At 31.8% G+C, this 15886-nt stretch overlaps 2 protein-coding genes across 2 annotated transcripts; both read left to right on the plus strand.

The window, feature by feature from the left end:
• Nucleotides 1–4774: 4774 nt before the first annotated feature.
• OCT59_016032 (uncharacterized protein) lies at nt 4775–5308 on the plus strand (the record flags this gene model as incomplete). The annotated part of the gene is made up of 2 exons (XM_066132207.1): nt 4775–4790; nt 4980–5308. The coding sequence occupies 2 exons, from the start codon at nt 4775–4777 to the stop codon at nt 5306–5308; spliced, it is 345 nt and encodes a 114-aa protein (XP_066003217.1).
• A 72-nt stretch (nt 5309–5380) lies between these two features.
• Nucleotides 5381–5653, plus strand: OCT59_016033 (uncharacterized protein; the record flags this gene model as incomplete). Its single annotated transcript, XM_066132208.1, has 1 exon — nt 5381–5653. The coding sequence occupies one exon, from the start codon at nt 5381–5383 to the stop codon at nt 5651–5653; it is 273 nt and encodes a 90-aa protein (XP_066003218.1).
• Between the last annotated feature and the right edge of the window lie 10233 nt (nt 5654–15886).

Raw genomic sequence — 15886 nt, forward strand, 5'->3', positions numbered from 1 at the left:
TAGAAAGGAAAAAAATAGTTTAAATATGAATCTAATATAATCTATATAATATAATAAAAAAATACATGTCGATCTTCTAACGTTTAGATTAGCCTGTATAAATCATCTTTAAATTGTGTAATGCATGATTCATCTGCGCCTAACAGTACTACTAATTATATACTAGCAGTTACCCGTTGCTTCGCACTGGGACTAATGAGTTTGTTTAAATAGGCCGAGAACAATTTGGTATTATAATGTAATACTAAGTAAATTAAAAATGGTTACAGTTTTTTGATTAGTAGAATGATATAAATTATATTTAGAATGATATAATTATAGTGCATTAGAGTAATTAGTAAATATCTGCTTATGAAAAGAGTACATAGTTATAATAAGTATTTGTAATCAATAAATGGGCTAATTTAATTTTTTTTTAATTTCAGTAATAGAATAGCAATGATTAGCAATTTGTATTAATGCTATAATTTACTGATTAATGAATTTTAACCATAATAATATAGATCAAATATTTCAGGAGCAGACAGACCACCCATTACACAATTCAAATTATTTATACAAGATAATCTAAATGTTACAGAATTTTTTTAATTATATAGATGAACAGTATTTATGTATTTATGTTATTAATTTAACTTACTTTAATATGTGCTATATAATGAAAAAATTAATATATAATATATGATATATCATATGAAACAGAGATTAAAAATATATTTTATATTATTATGTCTGTCTACTAATTTTATTACAGATTACAAATAAAATTGTAAAATCATACGAAATTATAATATTATAGATAATTTTAATTTTATAATAGCTTTTTTAAAATATTTTTTTTGGTAATTTGATAATAAAGCTACGATAATTTCAAATAATTAACATTCATAGTACGATTTAATGATTTATTATATAATAAAATGATCGGCATTCATAGTACTAATGATAAAATGATGATATAAATAAATGGTAATGATCGGTATTCATGATATTGATTTACCGATCCAAAAATTTAAACAGATAATAAATCAATAATATGGATAAATAAACATTATATCATTATACAATTTTAAAATTTTTTGTATGACTAATCTAAATATGACCCATTTTTTTTTAAATAATAGATAAAAGGGTTTAAAATTTGAATGCACCTGCACCCACTCACGTGACATGATTTTAAAATTTTATTGGTGATAATCAATCTATTTTTTATTTTTTACTTTGTTTAGGAACGTTTTTTAATTACTCTTTTTTTGTAGGAATACCCTGAAGACAAAATGGACCCCTAAAAATAAAAGGGGTGTTTTTTTCAATTTTTTTTCCCATTCATTTCATTCAAGAACAATGTTCCTAACATTCTTTCGTAATTTTTTTTTTATAGAAACACTCCCTGGAGACTCTTAAAGACAAAAGGTAAAATTCTTTTTCATTTATATTTGTTAATTTCGTTTAAGAACATTCCTAACATTCTTCAATATATTTTTTTTATAGGAACACCTCCTGGTGACTCTTGGAGATGAAAGGTAAATTTTCTTTTTTGTTTCTTTTATTAATTTCATTTAAGAACATTTCCTAACATTCTTTGAATAATTTTTTTTTATAGGAACGCCCCTGGTGACTATTGGAGGCGAAAAGTAAGTTTCTTTTTGTTTCTTTTGTTAATTTCATTCAAGGACGTTCCTAGCATTCTTTCGATAATTTTTTTTGTAGGAATGTCCCCTAGATGAAAAATAAGTTTTCTTTTTTCGTCTCTTTTGTTAATTCCATTTAAGAATGTTTCTAATGTTCTTTCAACAATTTTTTTTTATAGAAATGCTCTTGGAGACAAAAAGTAAATTTCTTTTTGTTTCTTTTGTTAATTTCATTCAAGGACGTTCCTAACATTCTTTCAATAATTTTTTTTGTAGGAACATCTCCTAGATGAAAGATAAGTTTCCTTTTTTCGTCTCTTTTGTTAATTCCATTTAAGAATGTTTCTAATGTTCTTTCAACAATTTTTTTTATAGGAACGCCCTGGTAACTCTTGGAGACGAAAAGTAAGTTTCTTTTGTTTCTTTTGTTAATTTCATTCAAGGACGTTCCTAACGTTCTTTCAATAATTTTTTTTGTAGGAACATCCCCTAGATGAAAGATAAGTTTTATTTTTTCGTCTCTTTTGTTAATTCCGTTTAAGAATGTTTCCAATATTCTTTCAATAATTTTTTTTTATAGAAATGTCTCCTGGAGACTTTTGGAGACGAAAAGTAAATTTCTTTTCATTTTCTTTTGCTAATTTTGTTTAAGGACGTTTCCTAACGTTTTTTGAATAATTTTTTTTATAGGAATACCTCCCAGAGACTCTTGGAGACAAAAGATTTTTTGTTTTCTTTTACTAATTTTGTTTAAGAATGTTTCCTAACATTCTTTTGATGGTTTTATAGGAACACCACCTGGAGATGAAATGGACTCCTGGAAACAATTAATAAATTTTAACAACAGAAAAAGGTAGTAGAAAACAATAAGACTTATATAGTTATATCAGTTTATTAACTGTTTCAAAAAAAAACTTTAAAAAGCCTTTTCATTTCAAAAAATTAAATAATGAATAAGATTATTTGATGAATAAATAAACGATAACACTGATCAGCCAATCAAATTTAAAATACAATAAATCATGTGATAGGGTGCAGTGTACGTTCAAGGTATTATTTTTATTTTTATTTTAATAAACATACTTATTTAGGTAAAAATTAATATCCTATAATTCTGTAAATTTTGAAAATTTTGAATAATTGATAATAGTATTTTTCATGTGATTGTAAAATGATTATCAAATTCATGATAAAAAAACTCCCATTCCTGCGCCTGATCTATACTTAAAAGTTAAGATGATTTGATCAGCAAATGTTAATTACTAAAGTATAAAAAAAATAATTTTAGTTCCCTATTACTGGTGTTTTGCTAATACTAATTAGTATTAATCTCACTTTTTTAATCAACTAATATTTATGTCATTTGTTATTTTTTTAGTACAATTATTATTTTTTGGTTAAATTGAAGTTTACAGATTTTTGCGAGATTATATATTTTTTTTTTAGTTGATTTGAAATTTTTCTTATACTTTTTTTTATTATAACATATAGAAAAAATTTTTGTAAATATATTTATTCAAAATAATCTTATTTAATGAAGCAAATATTAAAATTTAAGTCCCACATTTTCGATTTTAAAGAAAAAATAACTGTATTTATTTTTAATGAAGTGATACAAATAAAAAAACAATAACAATAAATAAAAAAGATAAGTAAATTACAATGATCAAGAAGAAAGATGCTAATAAAAAATGAAATAACAATGGAGTAATGGAAAGTAATAGAAGAAAGGGAGTAAAAAAGAGTAATGAGAAGTGATAGGAAACAAAAAGGAAAAATAGGACATGATGGATGATGAAAAAGAGTGATGAGAGACAAAAAGAAGTAATGGGAAGATAAAGAGGAGTGATGAGAGACGAAAAGGAGTGATTGGAGACGAAGAGAGTGATTGGAGACAAAAAGGAGTGGTGGAAGACGTAAAGGAGTGATGGGAGACAAAAAGGAGTGGTGAGAGACGAAAAGGAGTGATGGGAGACAAAGAGGAGTGGTAAGAGATGAAAAGGAGTGATGGGAGTGATGGGAAACGAAAAGAAGTGATGAGAGACAAAAAGAAGCGATGAGAGACAAAAAGAAGCGATGAGAGACAAAAAGAAATGATAGGAAGTAAACAGGAGGAAAAAAGAAATAATGGAAAATGAAAAGATGTAATAGAAAATAATGGGAAACGAATAATAAGAAGTAATATGAGGTGAAAAATAATGAGACTTTACTTTGAATCAATGTCAATTTCCAGTATGTGTTGCATTCTCAATAAAAATTAATAAATCACAAGGGCAAACTCTGAGCAGGGTTGGTGTTTACCTACCTGAACCTGTCTTTACACATGAGCAATTATATGTTAAGGTTTTTATAGATAATGGTGAGAACTGCAAGACAAGAAACATTGAATACTGTGAAATATTTCATTCTATAAATAGATTTCATATTTAAAAATAACATTTTGTATGTATAACAATATTTCATATGTAATATTTTATATATAACATTCATACACAATTCACTTTTATTAGTATAAATATGTAAATTATATAAATTTATTAGATTGTTTTTATCATACTGTAAATAATATTATTAAAATACTAAGCCTATTCTAAAATATATCATATCATTGTTACTTTTCTTGACTTGATGGGCAAGTTTTATCCCTGGCGCAGCGTGACGGGTTTCTCCTAGTTTTACATATAAAATTTTTTGAAAAGAAAAATTAAAAGCATGGATTTGCTGGGTCATTTTTCAAATTGTTATTATTATGAGAATCGAAAAATTAAGTTTGCATGACCTAATTTATTAAAAAAAAAAAAATTTTTTTTTTTTTTTTGGGGGGGCAATTTAGTTCTCTTACTAGCTCTCACAATTGTTTCTCAGTATTTGTAAAAATCTAATATTCTAATTATTAAATTTCGAAATTTAGAAATCCCCTTTCTTAATTTGAACATCTATTTTATTTATCTATAATGTAGTATAATTCATATGATGTAGTGAAAATTTCGATATAATTAGTGTACAGCGTGGGTATATGATATCAACGTACAACTAGCAAGAGTTACTTCTAAACTCTAGTAGGATGTACGTACATCCCTACTGTATGATTCCTAATTGGCGATCATCTTGACCAGACTTAACATAGTTCCGCACGAATAGTTATGGAGTCCGGTCGAGGTGATGAGCTACCTATATGACAGTTTACTCAAGTGATAAATAAAAAGACCATTCCTAATATGGTTTCATCACTTGAGTATCATTATATTACACACTGCTAACTATCACCGTACTCCGACCAGACTCCACAACTATTCATCTCTCCGCTAAATTCTCTGTTGGCTAAGGACACATATTTCCCATCTTTAGGTGGAACTTTATTAGATGATACAGTAGAAAAAGATGAAATCTTTGATCCTATGACTCAAGTATATCGGGACTGTCTGTTTGAAAATAATATCTTCTATGCCAAGAATGTGGGAATGCGTACAAAAAATCATGTAATATCACTAATCGAGTCAGAGAAGAAGGCATTATCCCCAATCGATACAAAACGCTGGATTTGGTCAGATGGTATATCCTCCTTACCATTTGGACACTGGCGTATTCAAGTATATAAAAAACTTCTTGAGCATGGTACAAGTCATAAGGCAGCAGAAAAAATAGCTATAGGAACCAGATTACCAGAAAAACATTAGAATGATATAGAATAGTTTAGTTATACTTTGGCATATATTAATAATAAATTATATTTTTTCTCAGTAGTTAAAATGGAAGACGATCCAATCTATGATATACATAGTGAAGAATATATCGATGATCTTATACATGTCACAATTCAGAGAGGTCTCTTTAAAGATGTAAAGGATGTAAAAAAAAGTATAAAGGCATTAGCTAAAATGGTCATAAGTTCTAAGACTAGTATTGATGCATTTATGAAATGCCCTGTACCAAACATTCCAAATGCCTTTTATGACTTAGTAGAGGCATTTTATTATTCAATACTAAGAGAAAGACAATCATTACTAGCACATGACATCTAACAGATTTCTGGGAGGTGTCACATGACAAGATATTCCATGGAATTCTTCAGAATTCTTTGGAATTCCAAATTTTTTTTTGAGATAAGAACTAATGTCTTTCAACTAGGCATACACTGAGCTACTAGTTATGTTACCAGCTTCTGTAATACATGAGGCATGGATTCGTCTTACAACATGGAAGCGCAGTCCACTATCTGTGTCTGATGCCAGTGGAGTAAATTCCATGGTAGAGTTATTTTTGAAACATGAAGTAGAAAGATACCAGAAAAAATTAGCACGTCAGAGACTAACTGTTAAACAGACATATATGCCAAGAAACAGAATGACACAAGACATGATTAGTGAAGAGGTTGCCATACTTCAGAAGCACTTGCTTGAATATAATAAGGTTACTTTTGGCCGATTCATGCAGAACCTTACTAGGGAACATGAGAAATTGATCGAGACAAATCATCAGATATGACATGAAATTGATACCATAAAGAAGCAAGTACAAGAAATAGAAAAAAAACTTGCTTCCATGTCATAGTTCCCATTATTCATCAAGAAATAGACGAATGGGTACTGTTGCTTCACTCAAATTTTGTGTGGTCTGTACATGGGATTTTTTTACTGTGCATAGACTTTGCATGGACTTTGCATGGGAAATTTTAACTGCACATGGACTTTGCATGGGCTTTGCATGGGACTTTTTTACTGCACATGGATTTTTTCGTAAAAAATGTTGTCTAAGATTAGAAGGATATGGGAATTCCTTCCCACAATGCTGACAGGTACGATCAGCTAGTTTTTTTTTATAGGCTGGCTATCTACTGCAAAAACATTACGTTATGCCTTATGTACAGAGAGAGGAATTGAGATAACCTGTCCATTCACATTTGCTTTGAACTCACCCTTTACTACAGGTTCCCAACCTGCATGATACTGCCACTGTGTACCAAGTATTAGCAATGATTTGTCCTTACCATTTTGATCCTTCTCGGTAGGTATAACAGAGAATTTGTCTGATATAGTGACTGTATTTGTACCTTCACTGATAGTTATGGGAATTTCATTGATAGTGCCAAGAGTTTTGGTTGATCCAGCTACACCATTAAGTGCATGTGCATTCTTTCGATCTATTTTGAGACCTAGATGCTTAGCTACATTTTCAGAGATCACTGAGGAGTCAGATCCTGTATCGATCATGGCATAGGGTATGCATACATTTTTGATTTTACAGGAAATGGTCACTACATCATTGGGATCATCTTACTGGAGAAAGTTGATTTCTAAGGGTCTTGGCCAGTATAGGTTTTTCTGCTGATAGGCACGTATAACGTATTGCATGATTCAGTGTTTTAACTTCTTTCTGTTCTACTTCAGGTGGTACATCTGCAGGAGGAGTTGGTAATAGTGGAGTTGCAGTATTTACAGCATGAGCTAGAGGAGATAAAATGTCTTGCATATTTGCCGAAAGAACATCCCAGAGTTTCTTCCTTTCACTAACTAGATAGTCACTAACAAAATGATTTAAAAGCGGGTCTTTCAGATTTTCATATACTTGATTGGTATAAGCATTAATCTGTAGGAGGATTTCTTTAGGACATTGTGCTGCTAGTGAAGCAATTATAGACTTCAGTGCTGCATGAAAGACTTCATCAGACTTCTTGAGAATAGGTTCTCTTTTAGATTTGGAAGTATGGGATTTCTTCCCTTTAGTTTTTACTGAAACTCCACGTCGATGAGTTTTTTTTTTACACTAAAGCAATTCTGAGGTTCATCATCCTCCTCTTCTTCTTCAGTTAACTCTTCCTCAGTTTCTTCATCAGTTTCCTCATCACTTTCAGATTCTTCATAGTCAACTATATGAGTATTATTAACTTTCTTAGTACGTTTACTTCATGGACACTTGTTCTTGGAATGACCTGTTCTACCACAGTTTGAGCAATGACATTTAGGAGAAGATTTGGTTGTGTTTGTCACCTTTTTAACCTGACCAGTTCCGAAGTGATCTCTTCTTAGATGTTGTGTTTGTCCACCTAACCTTCTAGTAAGATCACTCTCAATAAAACCATATATTGCTATAGGATTTGTTATGTCACCAGTATAGCCAAGACGTACTGCTATATCTGCAAGCTTTTCTAATGCAGTTCTACTCTGTGGTTATTCTACTATAGTGGTTGGATTTTTTCGCCCTCCACTTTCATACCATTTATTACGCAACTCATTAAAAAAAGCATCAAGATCAGCAGGAGCAGCAATTCTAACTCTCATTTCTAAAGTATCAGGCAAATGATTATATAGATAAGGTAAATTTTAGCATATACTTGTCCTTGTGCTAATGATCGAATCCTTTTTGCATATGTATCTGGTATATCTATAGGAGAAAATGATTCATTCATAAGTTCTACTATAGCACCTTGATTTGTTCCAACCACACATCTCTATATTTTCCTTGTAACCAGTTTAGAAATTCTGGTTCTGTATTAATAGCAGCATTGGCATTATATGGATTATTTACTGGAACAGGAATAAATCTACCAGACATTTTATTTTTCATGACATTGCACCTCATAGCTAGGGATTGGAACCGTCCAAAAAAACCTTAACCGGTTAAAAACCGGTTAACCAAGGGTCTTAACCGGTTAATAACCGGTTAATATTAAAAATATTTTAAAAACTTTTTTTACTGCAAATTGTACCAATTTTGGATTTTACTTGCATATTTAGTTATAATTTAGTTATAGGAAGACTATGTATCACTAAAATTATTATAAATAAATAGAAAAAAATTCGGCATTAAAACTTCAAGTTTAGGAACACGTGGCCGCAATTTACATGTCTCTGGGCCGCATTATATAAATCTGACTAGAATTATGGTAAATATAGTTTTAACCGGTTAACCGATTTTCAAAATCCTTTAACCGGTGTTACCCCTAGTCACGTGTAGAGTTACAACTTACTGCGCCAGAAGATCATGTGGAAAATTAGGATCTACTGTGCCCAACTGTGCCAAGCCGACCTAGCCGCAGCCTACTTAGCCTATTATTTCTATTATATTTATTATATTAATTATATTTAATATAATCGATATAATTATTTTATTTATTATATTTAATTTATTAGTTATATTTATTATATTAGTTATATTTCTTATATTTATTATATTTATTATATTTATTATATCTTTATATGTAGTAACTTTTATATAAATAACGTTGGTATTTTCCTTCATTATAGGTTTAGTTCCTATTAGTTATTATTCTTGTAATTATAAAGTTCTATAATAAAGTATAACCTTTTACACAATAAACGAACTCCCTATTTTTAAGCGTGTCTTGTTTGATTGGATTTCAGTCATAGTTAAATGTACTTAATCTCCCTGACTGCAAATCATAGTTAATCTATTCAACGTACCGAATCGGTTAACAAGTGGTGATTCCTGCCAGGTAAAAGGCTATACTGTGAATTAACAATTGATTTCTTTTCTCAGACGAACTTGAGAATACTTGCAGACGTACTTGCAGACATAATTTCTTTTCTCAGACGAACTTGAGAATACTTGCAGACGAACTTGCAGACGTAATTTCTTTTCTCAGACGAACTTGAGAATACTTGCAGACGCACTTGCAAACGAAATTTACTTTCTCAGACGTACTTGAGATATTAGCAGATGTACTTGCAACAATTTGAATTTTGAAATTGAATGCCCTTTTACAATTTATTTAAAGCAGAATTAAAGTCACATCAAAGAAAACATCGTAGAGGAAGAGCGATCAACCAAAAAGAAGTTTACTGTATTCAGTGTTACCCAACAGATTCTATTCCAGCTGACAATATCCCTGACGGATTTGAGAAATTTTGGCTTTGGATTTCTATTCAGTATACAGCAAAACAATATACTGGAGCAACAGTAGCCGCTTTTAAAGTATTAAAAACTGAATTTTTTATAACTACACAACTTAATACACTTGTCGGTATAACTACTAAGATTTTACAAAGTATAAAGTTTCGACAAATAAATACCCCTTTATTAGAATTATCCTTTTATTTACATAAATTATTTGAATTAACAAACGGATTCAAGAGCTTACCAACCAATACTCAAGTAACCAACGCATACCAAATTTTTCATAATATACCAGTTAATAATAACGCCAATATGAATGAAGGTCAAATGAGAGATCTTATGAAGTTAGTCTGGGGAGCTGACCCAACTGATACTAATAACCCCAGAAATGTTGGAAACCTTTTGGAAAATACTTTGAATCACAATACAAATGCTATTACTACTGCTTTACAAAATAATCTTACTGCCATTAATGCTCTTACAACTGCCAACCAAAATCGTACCACATCTAAAGTTGTAGATGTTCCCTTTTTCTATGGACGTGATGATGAGGATCCATACGAATGGTGTCGACTCTTTGAAGCTGCCTTTGATGCTAATGGATGGCCAGATAATCGAAAAATTGCTTTAGCCGCTGGATTTCTTAAGGAAGCTGCCCGAGATTGGTACGAAGAAGATAGAGGATATATCAACCAATGGCACATAGATAACAATGCAGATAACTTTGACACCCGACTTATAAACTACTTTGCAACTGCTGCTCGAAGGAATCAGTGGACCAGAGAATTGCAAAATATTAAACAAGGAGACAATGAATCTGTAGAAAACTATTCTCGACGTTTTAAGAAGCTGTTAAATAAAGCTACACAAGGAGAAGCTTTAGCCGCAAGATACCAAATTAACTACTATATTAATGGTCTCAAGTCCTTCTTAGTTGGACAGGTAGTAATTGGAAATACTGATACTTTGGAAGCAACTATTACCCGAGCTAAGTTAGTAGAATTAGGTGTAAATACTACTCTTCTAACTACAGCACCAGTAACTACTAGTACTACAGAACCTATTCCAACTGCTACTACTACTACTGTTAAACCAACTCCACAAGTAGATGAAATGGAAGCATTAACCAAACAAATGCAACAACTCGCTCTTAATTATGCAAATCTTTCATCAGTTTTAATGGTTCAACAAAGCACTCCTCGAAATACTAGACCGAGGCCTAATAATAATAACAATCAAAATCGTCAAAATGGCCAAGCTCCTACTCAGAATTCCTTCAATCCAAATATCACTTGCTTTAGATGTGAAAATATAGGACATATTTCCAGAAACTGCCAAATGGGAAGAAATACCAATAATGTAAATATTAATGGTAATAATAATAATAATAATCACCCTCGCCAAAGAGCATCAGTTACACCTATTAATTATGCAGATGATGAAGCAGAAATTTACTATGATGAATATGAGGATGAATATGAGGAAGAATGGGAGGAAGAAGATGAATATGAAGCATATGTTACAACTCGTTCTAGATCTGTTCCATATGAGATATCCTCTCCTAGAGGAAAAAGAACAAGATTTTCAGAATCTCGAAAGGAAGACCAATTACGTACCCAACCTATTCCTCCAGTAACCCCCTCTACACCCATGGATATGGATGCTACAGCAGAACCTTCTACAAAAAGAAAAGTAAGAACCAAAATGGTCCCTGCACCTATTGAAAATGTCAATGAATTTGATATAGCTAAATATATTAGTGACCTTCCTTGTGGTCTATCTATCGGTCAAGCAACAGCCCAACTTCCTGTTTACAGGAAAGGATTAATTCAAAGTATGAGGAGAAAGCGTGAAAAGATTGATAACAATAATTATATTGGAGAAAGTTACTATGGAGACTCCAACTCAGAAGAAGAAACTCCCACTACCGCTGCTAAATGTGAATTTCATATTAACCAACAACCAGTTATTGCAGTAATTGATAGTGGAGCTGCAGTTAGTATTATGACAACTGCCATGATGAAAACTTTGAAATTAACTATCGATGGACCTTCAGAATATGTAATTAAAACTGCCAATGGAACTAGAGTTAGATCATTGGGAGAAATCCAAAATTTACCCCTAAAAGTCAGAAATTTAATTATTAAAACCAATGTTCAAATTATAGAATCAAGCGATAGTGTTTTCATCCTAGGAAATAACTGGATGAGAAAGGTAAATGCTGCTCTTGACTGGGACAAGAAGACCCTAACTATCAGATACAATGGACGATCCACAACAGTCCCTGTGATTTTTACTCTCCCAAAACCTATTAAAATGAAGCAATCATTTGAGTATGATGACGAAGAGGAATATGAGTCTGAAGAGTTAGAAGAAGCTCAAATCTATATGTCTGATTTTTCTGGTTATTCAACAGAAGAATCCCTTGAATTTAACCCTTGGGAAAATGAAGTATCTCCTACCCACCAAAATAATGAAGATGAAGAATTGGAAGAATCAAATCCTGCCATTTATTTGGCTCAAGCAGAAGTATATAGTGAAGAAAAAGTCAATCCCGACTTACATTTAGGACCACTAGACTACCACCAACAAAACCAATTTCAACAACTCTTGAGTGACTATGCAGATATTTGTGCTAAAAGCCAAACGGAAATTGGAAAAACAAATGTAATTAAGCACAAAATTATTACAAAAGATGCTACTCCTATCTCTCAACCACCCTACAGATGTAATCCTAAATATAGAGAGTTTCTACAAGGAGAAATCACAAGAATGGAAAGTCAAGGACTTATAAGAAAATCAGCTAGCCCTTGGGCTTCACCTGTAGTAATTGTTGATAAAAAAGGAGGAGAAAAACGTTTATGCATAGATTATCGCAAATTGAATGCTGTTACCAAAGCAGACGCCTATCCATTGCCTCGAATTGATGATATGCTCAAATCTTTTAGTAATGCAACATGGTTTACCACATTAGATTTAGCCAGTGGTTATTGGCAAGTAGCCATGGATCCAGTAGATGTTGAAAAGACTGCCTTTATCACTTCATTTGGACTATATGAATTTTTAGTTATGCTCTTTGGTTTAGCTTATGCGCCTGGAACTTTTCAACGACTAATGAATAGAATACTTCAAGAGTATCTAGGAAAGTTTGTGGCAGTATACTTAGATGATGTAATCATTTACTCAAAGGGAACCTTGGAGCAACACTTGGATCACCTTAGACAAGTATTTGAAACTCTTAGACGAGCAAATTTGAAAATTAAACTTAAGAAATGTTACTTCTGTCTTGGAAATATTCATTTCCTAGGACATGTAGTTGGACGAGAAGGTATCCGACCTGACCCAGAAAAAATTGAGAAAATTAGAACTTTTCCAGTCCCAACAAACTTAACGCAACTTCGCTCAGCATTAGGCTTATTCTCCTACTATCGAAAGTTCATCAAAGATTTCTCAAAAATAGCCAAACCAATGTTATTACTTTTAAAGAAGGAAACCCCTTTTCATTGGACTGAGAAACAGCAAACTGCATTTGATTATTTGAAGGAAAGATTAATTAAATCCCCAATCTTAACATACCCTGACTTTGAACAACCCTTCATTATTCATACAGACGCATCTGGTACTGGACTTGGTGCTGTGTTATCACAAATAAGAGAGGATGGAAAAGAACATGTAGTCGCTTATGCCAGCAGATCTTTGAATAAGGCTGAGTGTAATTACCCTATAACTGACCAGGAATGTCTTGCGATAGTGTGGGCTATCAAACATTTCCAACACTACTTAGGATTAAAACCTTTCACAATTGTTACTGACCATTCTGCTCTAAAATGGTTAAAGACATCCAAAATCCCAAAAGGTCGCCGTGCGAGATGGGTCATGGACCTTCAACAGTATGACTTTAATATTAAGCATCGAGCGGGAAAAGCAAACGCAAATGCAGATGCATTATCTAGAATGTTTGAAGAAGATAGCCAAACTCATAGTTGTTTCATGATTTCTATCGAAAAAGAAGGACAAACTAATGTAAATGAAAGTTCTACTCCAGTACATGAAGAGTATGATGCAGATTCAGAAGATGATTATACTGATAGACCTGCTCAAAGAGCTATCGATTTGTTAAATCGTTGTGATAATCTAATATATGATATGCAAAGCTACATTGAAGAACGATCTGAAAATAACTCTCCTATTAATATTGTTTCAGGAATTCGATATGATTTTGACAACCCCAATGGACCTCATCCAGAAGATTGTATTTGTAAAGTTTGTCAACCTCCTCCAGCCCGTTCACCATCACCATATAGTTGCTGCAATGAGATTATTTGTCAGTATAATGAAGATAACTATTCAATTAATACAGAAGAATATAATAATTCGTGGGAAAGACAAATTAATGGAGAAGCATTCTCTGATTATTCAGAAGAAAATCAGATCAATATTGAAGAACACATCGCCTGGACCATGTGTGGTATGGACCGTCAAGCGATAGAGAGTATGTATTTGGAAAATATTAAAATTAAACAAGTAATCGCCGGTCAACCAATCAATCATGGTGGAAGTCGTTGTACCATGGAATGTGATACAGAAAATCATCACGTGCATACATATTGTACGATGTGCAAGAAGAATTTATTTTATGGAACTACTATACATAATTGTATCATTGGATTCACTTTAGGAAAAATTAGGCCAGATATGAATCCCAAATTCCTTATTAATAATCAATGGTGGAAAGAACCTCAAGCAGTACAACTGGAAAATAATATCAATTATCTTAAATATATCGAACGATTAATGAATGATTTACCAGTTTACAAAGTATCTTTGGAACCTTTCATTGCCAATTTGGACTAAAAGTCCACCTCTTTTACATATTATAATTGACAAAGTATCAAAGGGTGAAAGCGAAAGTGTCCGCATCATGACGAGACAGCCTAAATTTTTTTAAAAAAATGGATATCGAACATTACAATAACATATATAATTATTTAAAATATAATCAACTCCCTTCTACATTAAATAACCAACAACAACAACAAATTCAAAAACAATCAGTATATTTTATTATCAAAAATAATTTCATTTATAAAAAAGATAAAAAGAAACAAAATAATTTATTACGAGTAATCAGAAGACATGAATTGGAACCAGTTCTTTTTATGTTCCACAATGATCCTACTGCTGCGCATTTTTCAGTTGACACAATGTTTGACAAAATTCAATCAAGATATTATTGGCCACAAATGTACAATGACATCAGATCTTATGTCATGTCATGTGACTCTTGCCAACGAAGAGGAAAACAAAAGACAAAGTTACCTTTACATCCTATTCCAGTAGAAAGTCCTTTTCATCAAATAGGAATAGATTTTGTAGGACCTTTACCTATAACTACTAATGGAAACAACAGACGATCAAAATAAATTTGCGACTCAATGCCCCAGAAAAATTTATTAAAAAGATGAAAAATTTTAGAAATTTTATTGTGAAAAACTTAATGAAAAATTTATTACAAAAATTATTAGAAAATTATAGGGAAAATCAGAAAGAAGAAATTTTTTTTTTTTATTTAATCAACTTCTTCATAACTAGGATTAGAAGTAGAACCGTTTGACAAAATTATATTACATTCCTCAAAAAGCATTTGCTTTGCTTCTTCAAATGCTGCTTCAGCACGACCTCTACTACTCTGCAAGCCTATATTATGTGAAATTAATTGACAAACGCCTTCTTCCAGACCTTCTATTGTTCGCTGCTGGTCGATAATTAATTTTTGGGCCTCCCATAATTTTCGCTGCTCCCCAGCCCAGATTTTATTTTGGAATTCTGTCTCGAGATTCTTATGGGTCCCCATTTCCAGCAAATTTTCAAATTTCTCTTGAAGATCTTCTTTTTCTTCCTTAGCTTTCGTAAGGTCCTCTATTAGAAATAAAAATGGAGATTTATGGTCACTCCAAGTTAGTTAAAAACTAAGTGAATAAGGTCGATAGTACAAAAAAGTTTTACAGGTAGAGGCCTTTCAAGACTTAAATATCCTAGAAGTACAAGTACCCCGTCTACAAGCTGCGCAAAATCAACCTTTTAAGAACCGGATATAAGGTCAAAACCCTGTCTACAGGCAATCATACCGTTCAAGAGACATCTTAAGAACCTTGCATACAATACCCACCTTCAAGTTGACGAACTTTCATTTTACGTGCTTCTTTAAGTCTTTGAAATCTTGCTCGAGATTTCTGACGTGAGGTATTAGATCGATGACAGGTCATGATAGATAGATTGGTAGATAGATAGATAGGTAGACAAAGAAAATTTTGGAAAAATTTTGGGATAATATAAAGATTTTACAAGAAGATAAGAAAAAGAGAAAGGGGAAAAATTTAGACCTTATATAAGAAATAGGC

Source organism: Rhizophagus irregularis, chromosome 24 (assembly GCF_026210795.1).
Source record: "Rhizophagus irregularis chromosome 24, complete sequence".
In the NCBI taxonomy this organism is placed as follows: domain Eukaryota; kingdom Fungi; phylum Glomeromycota; class Glomeromycetes; order Glomerales; family Glomeraceae; genus Rhizophagus; species Rhizophagus irregularis.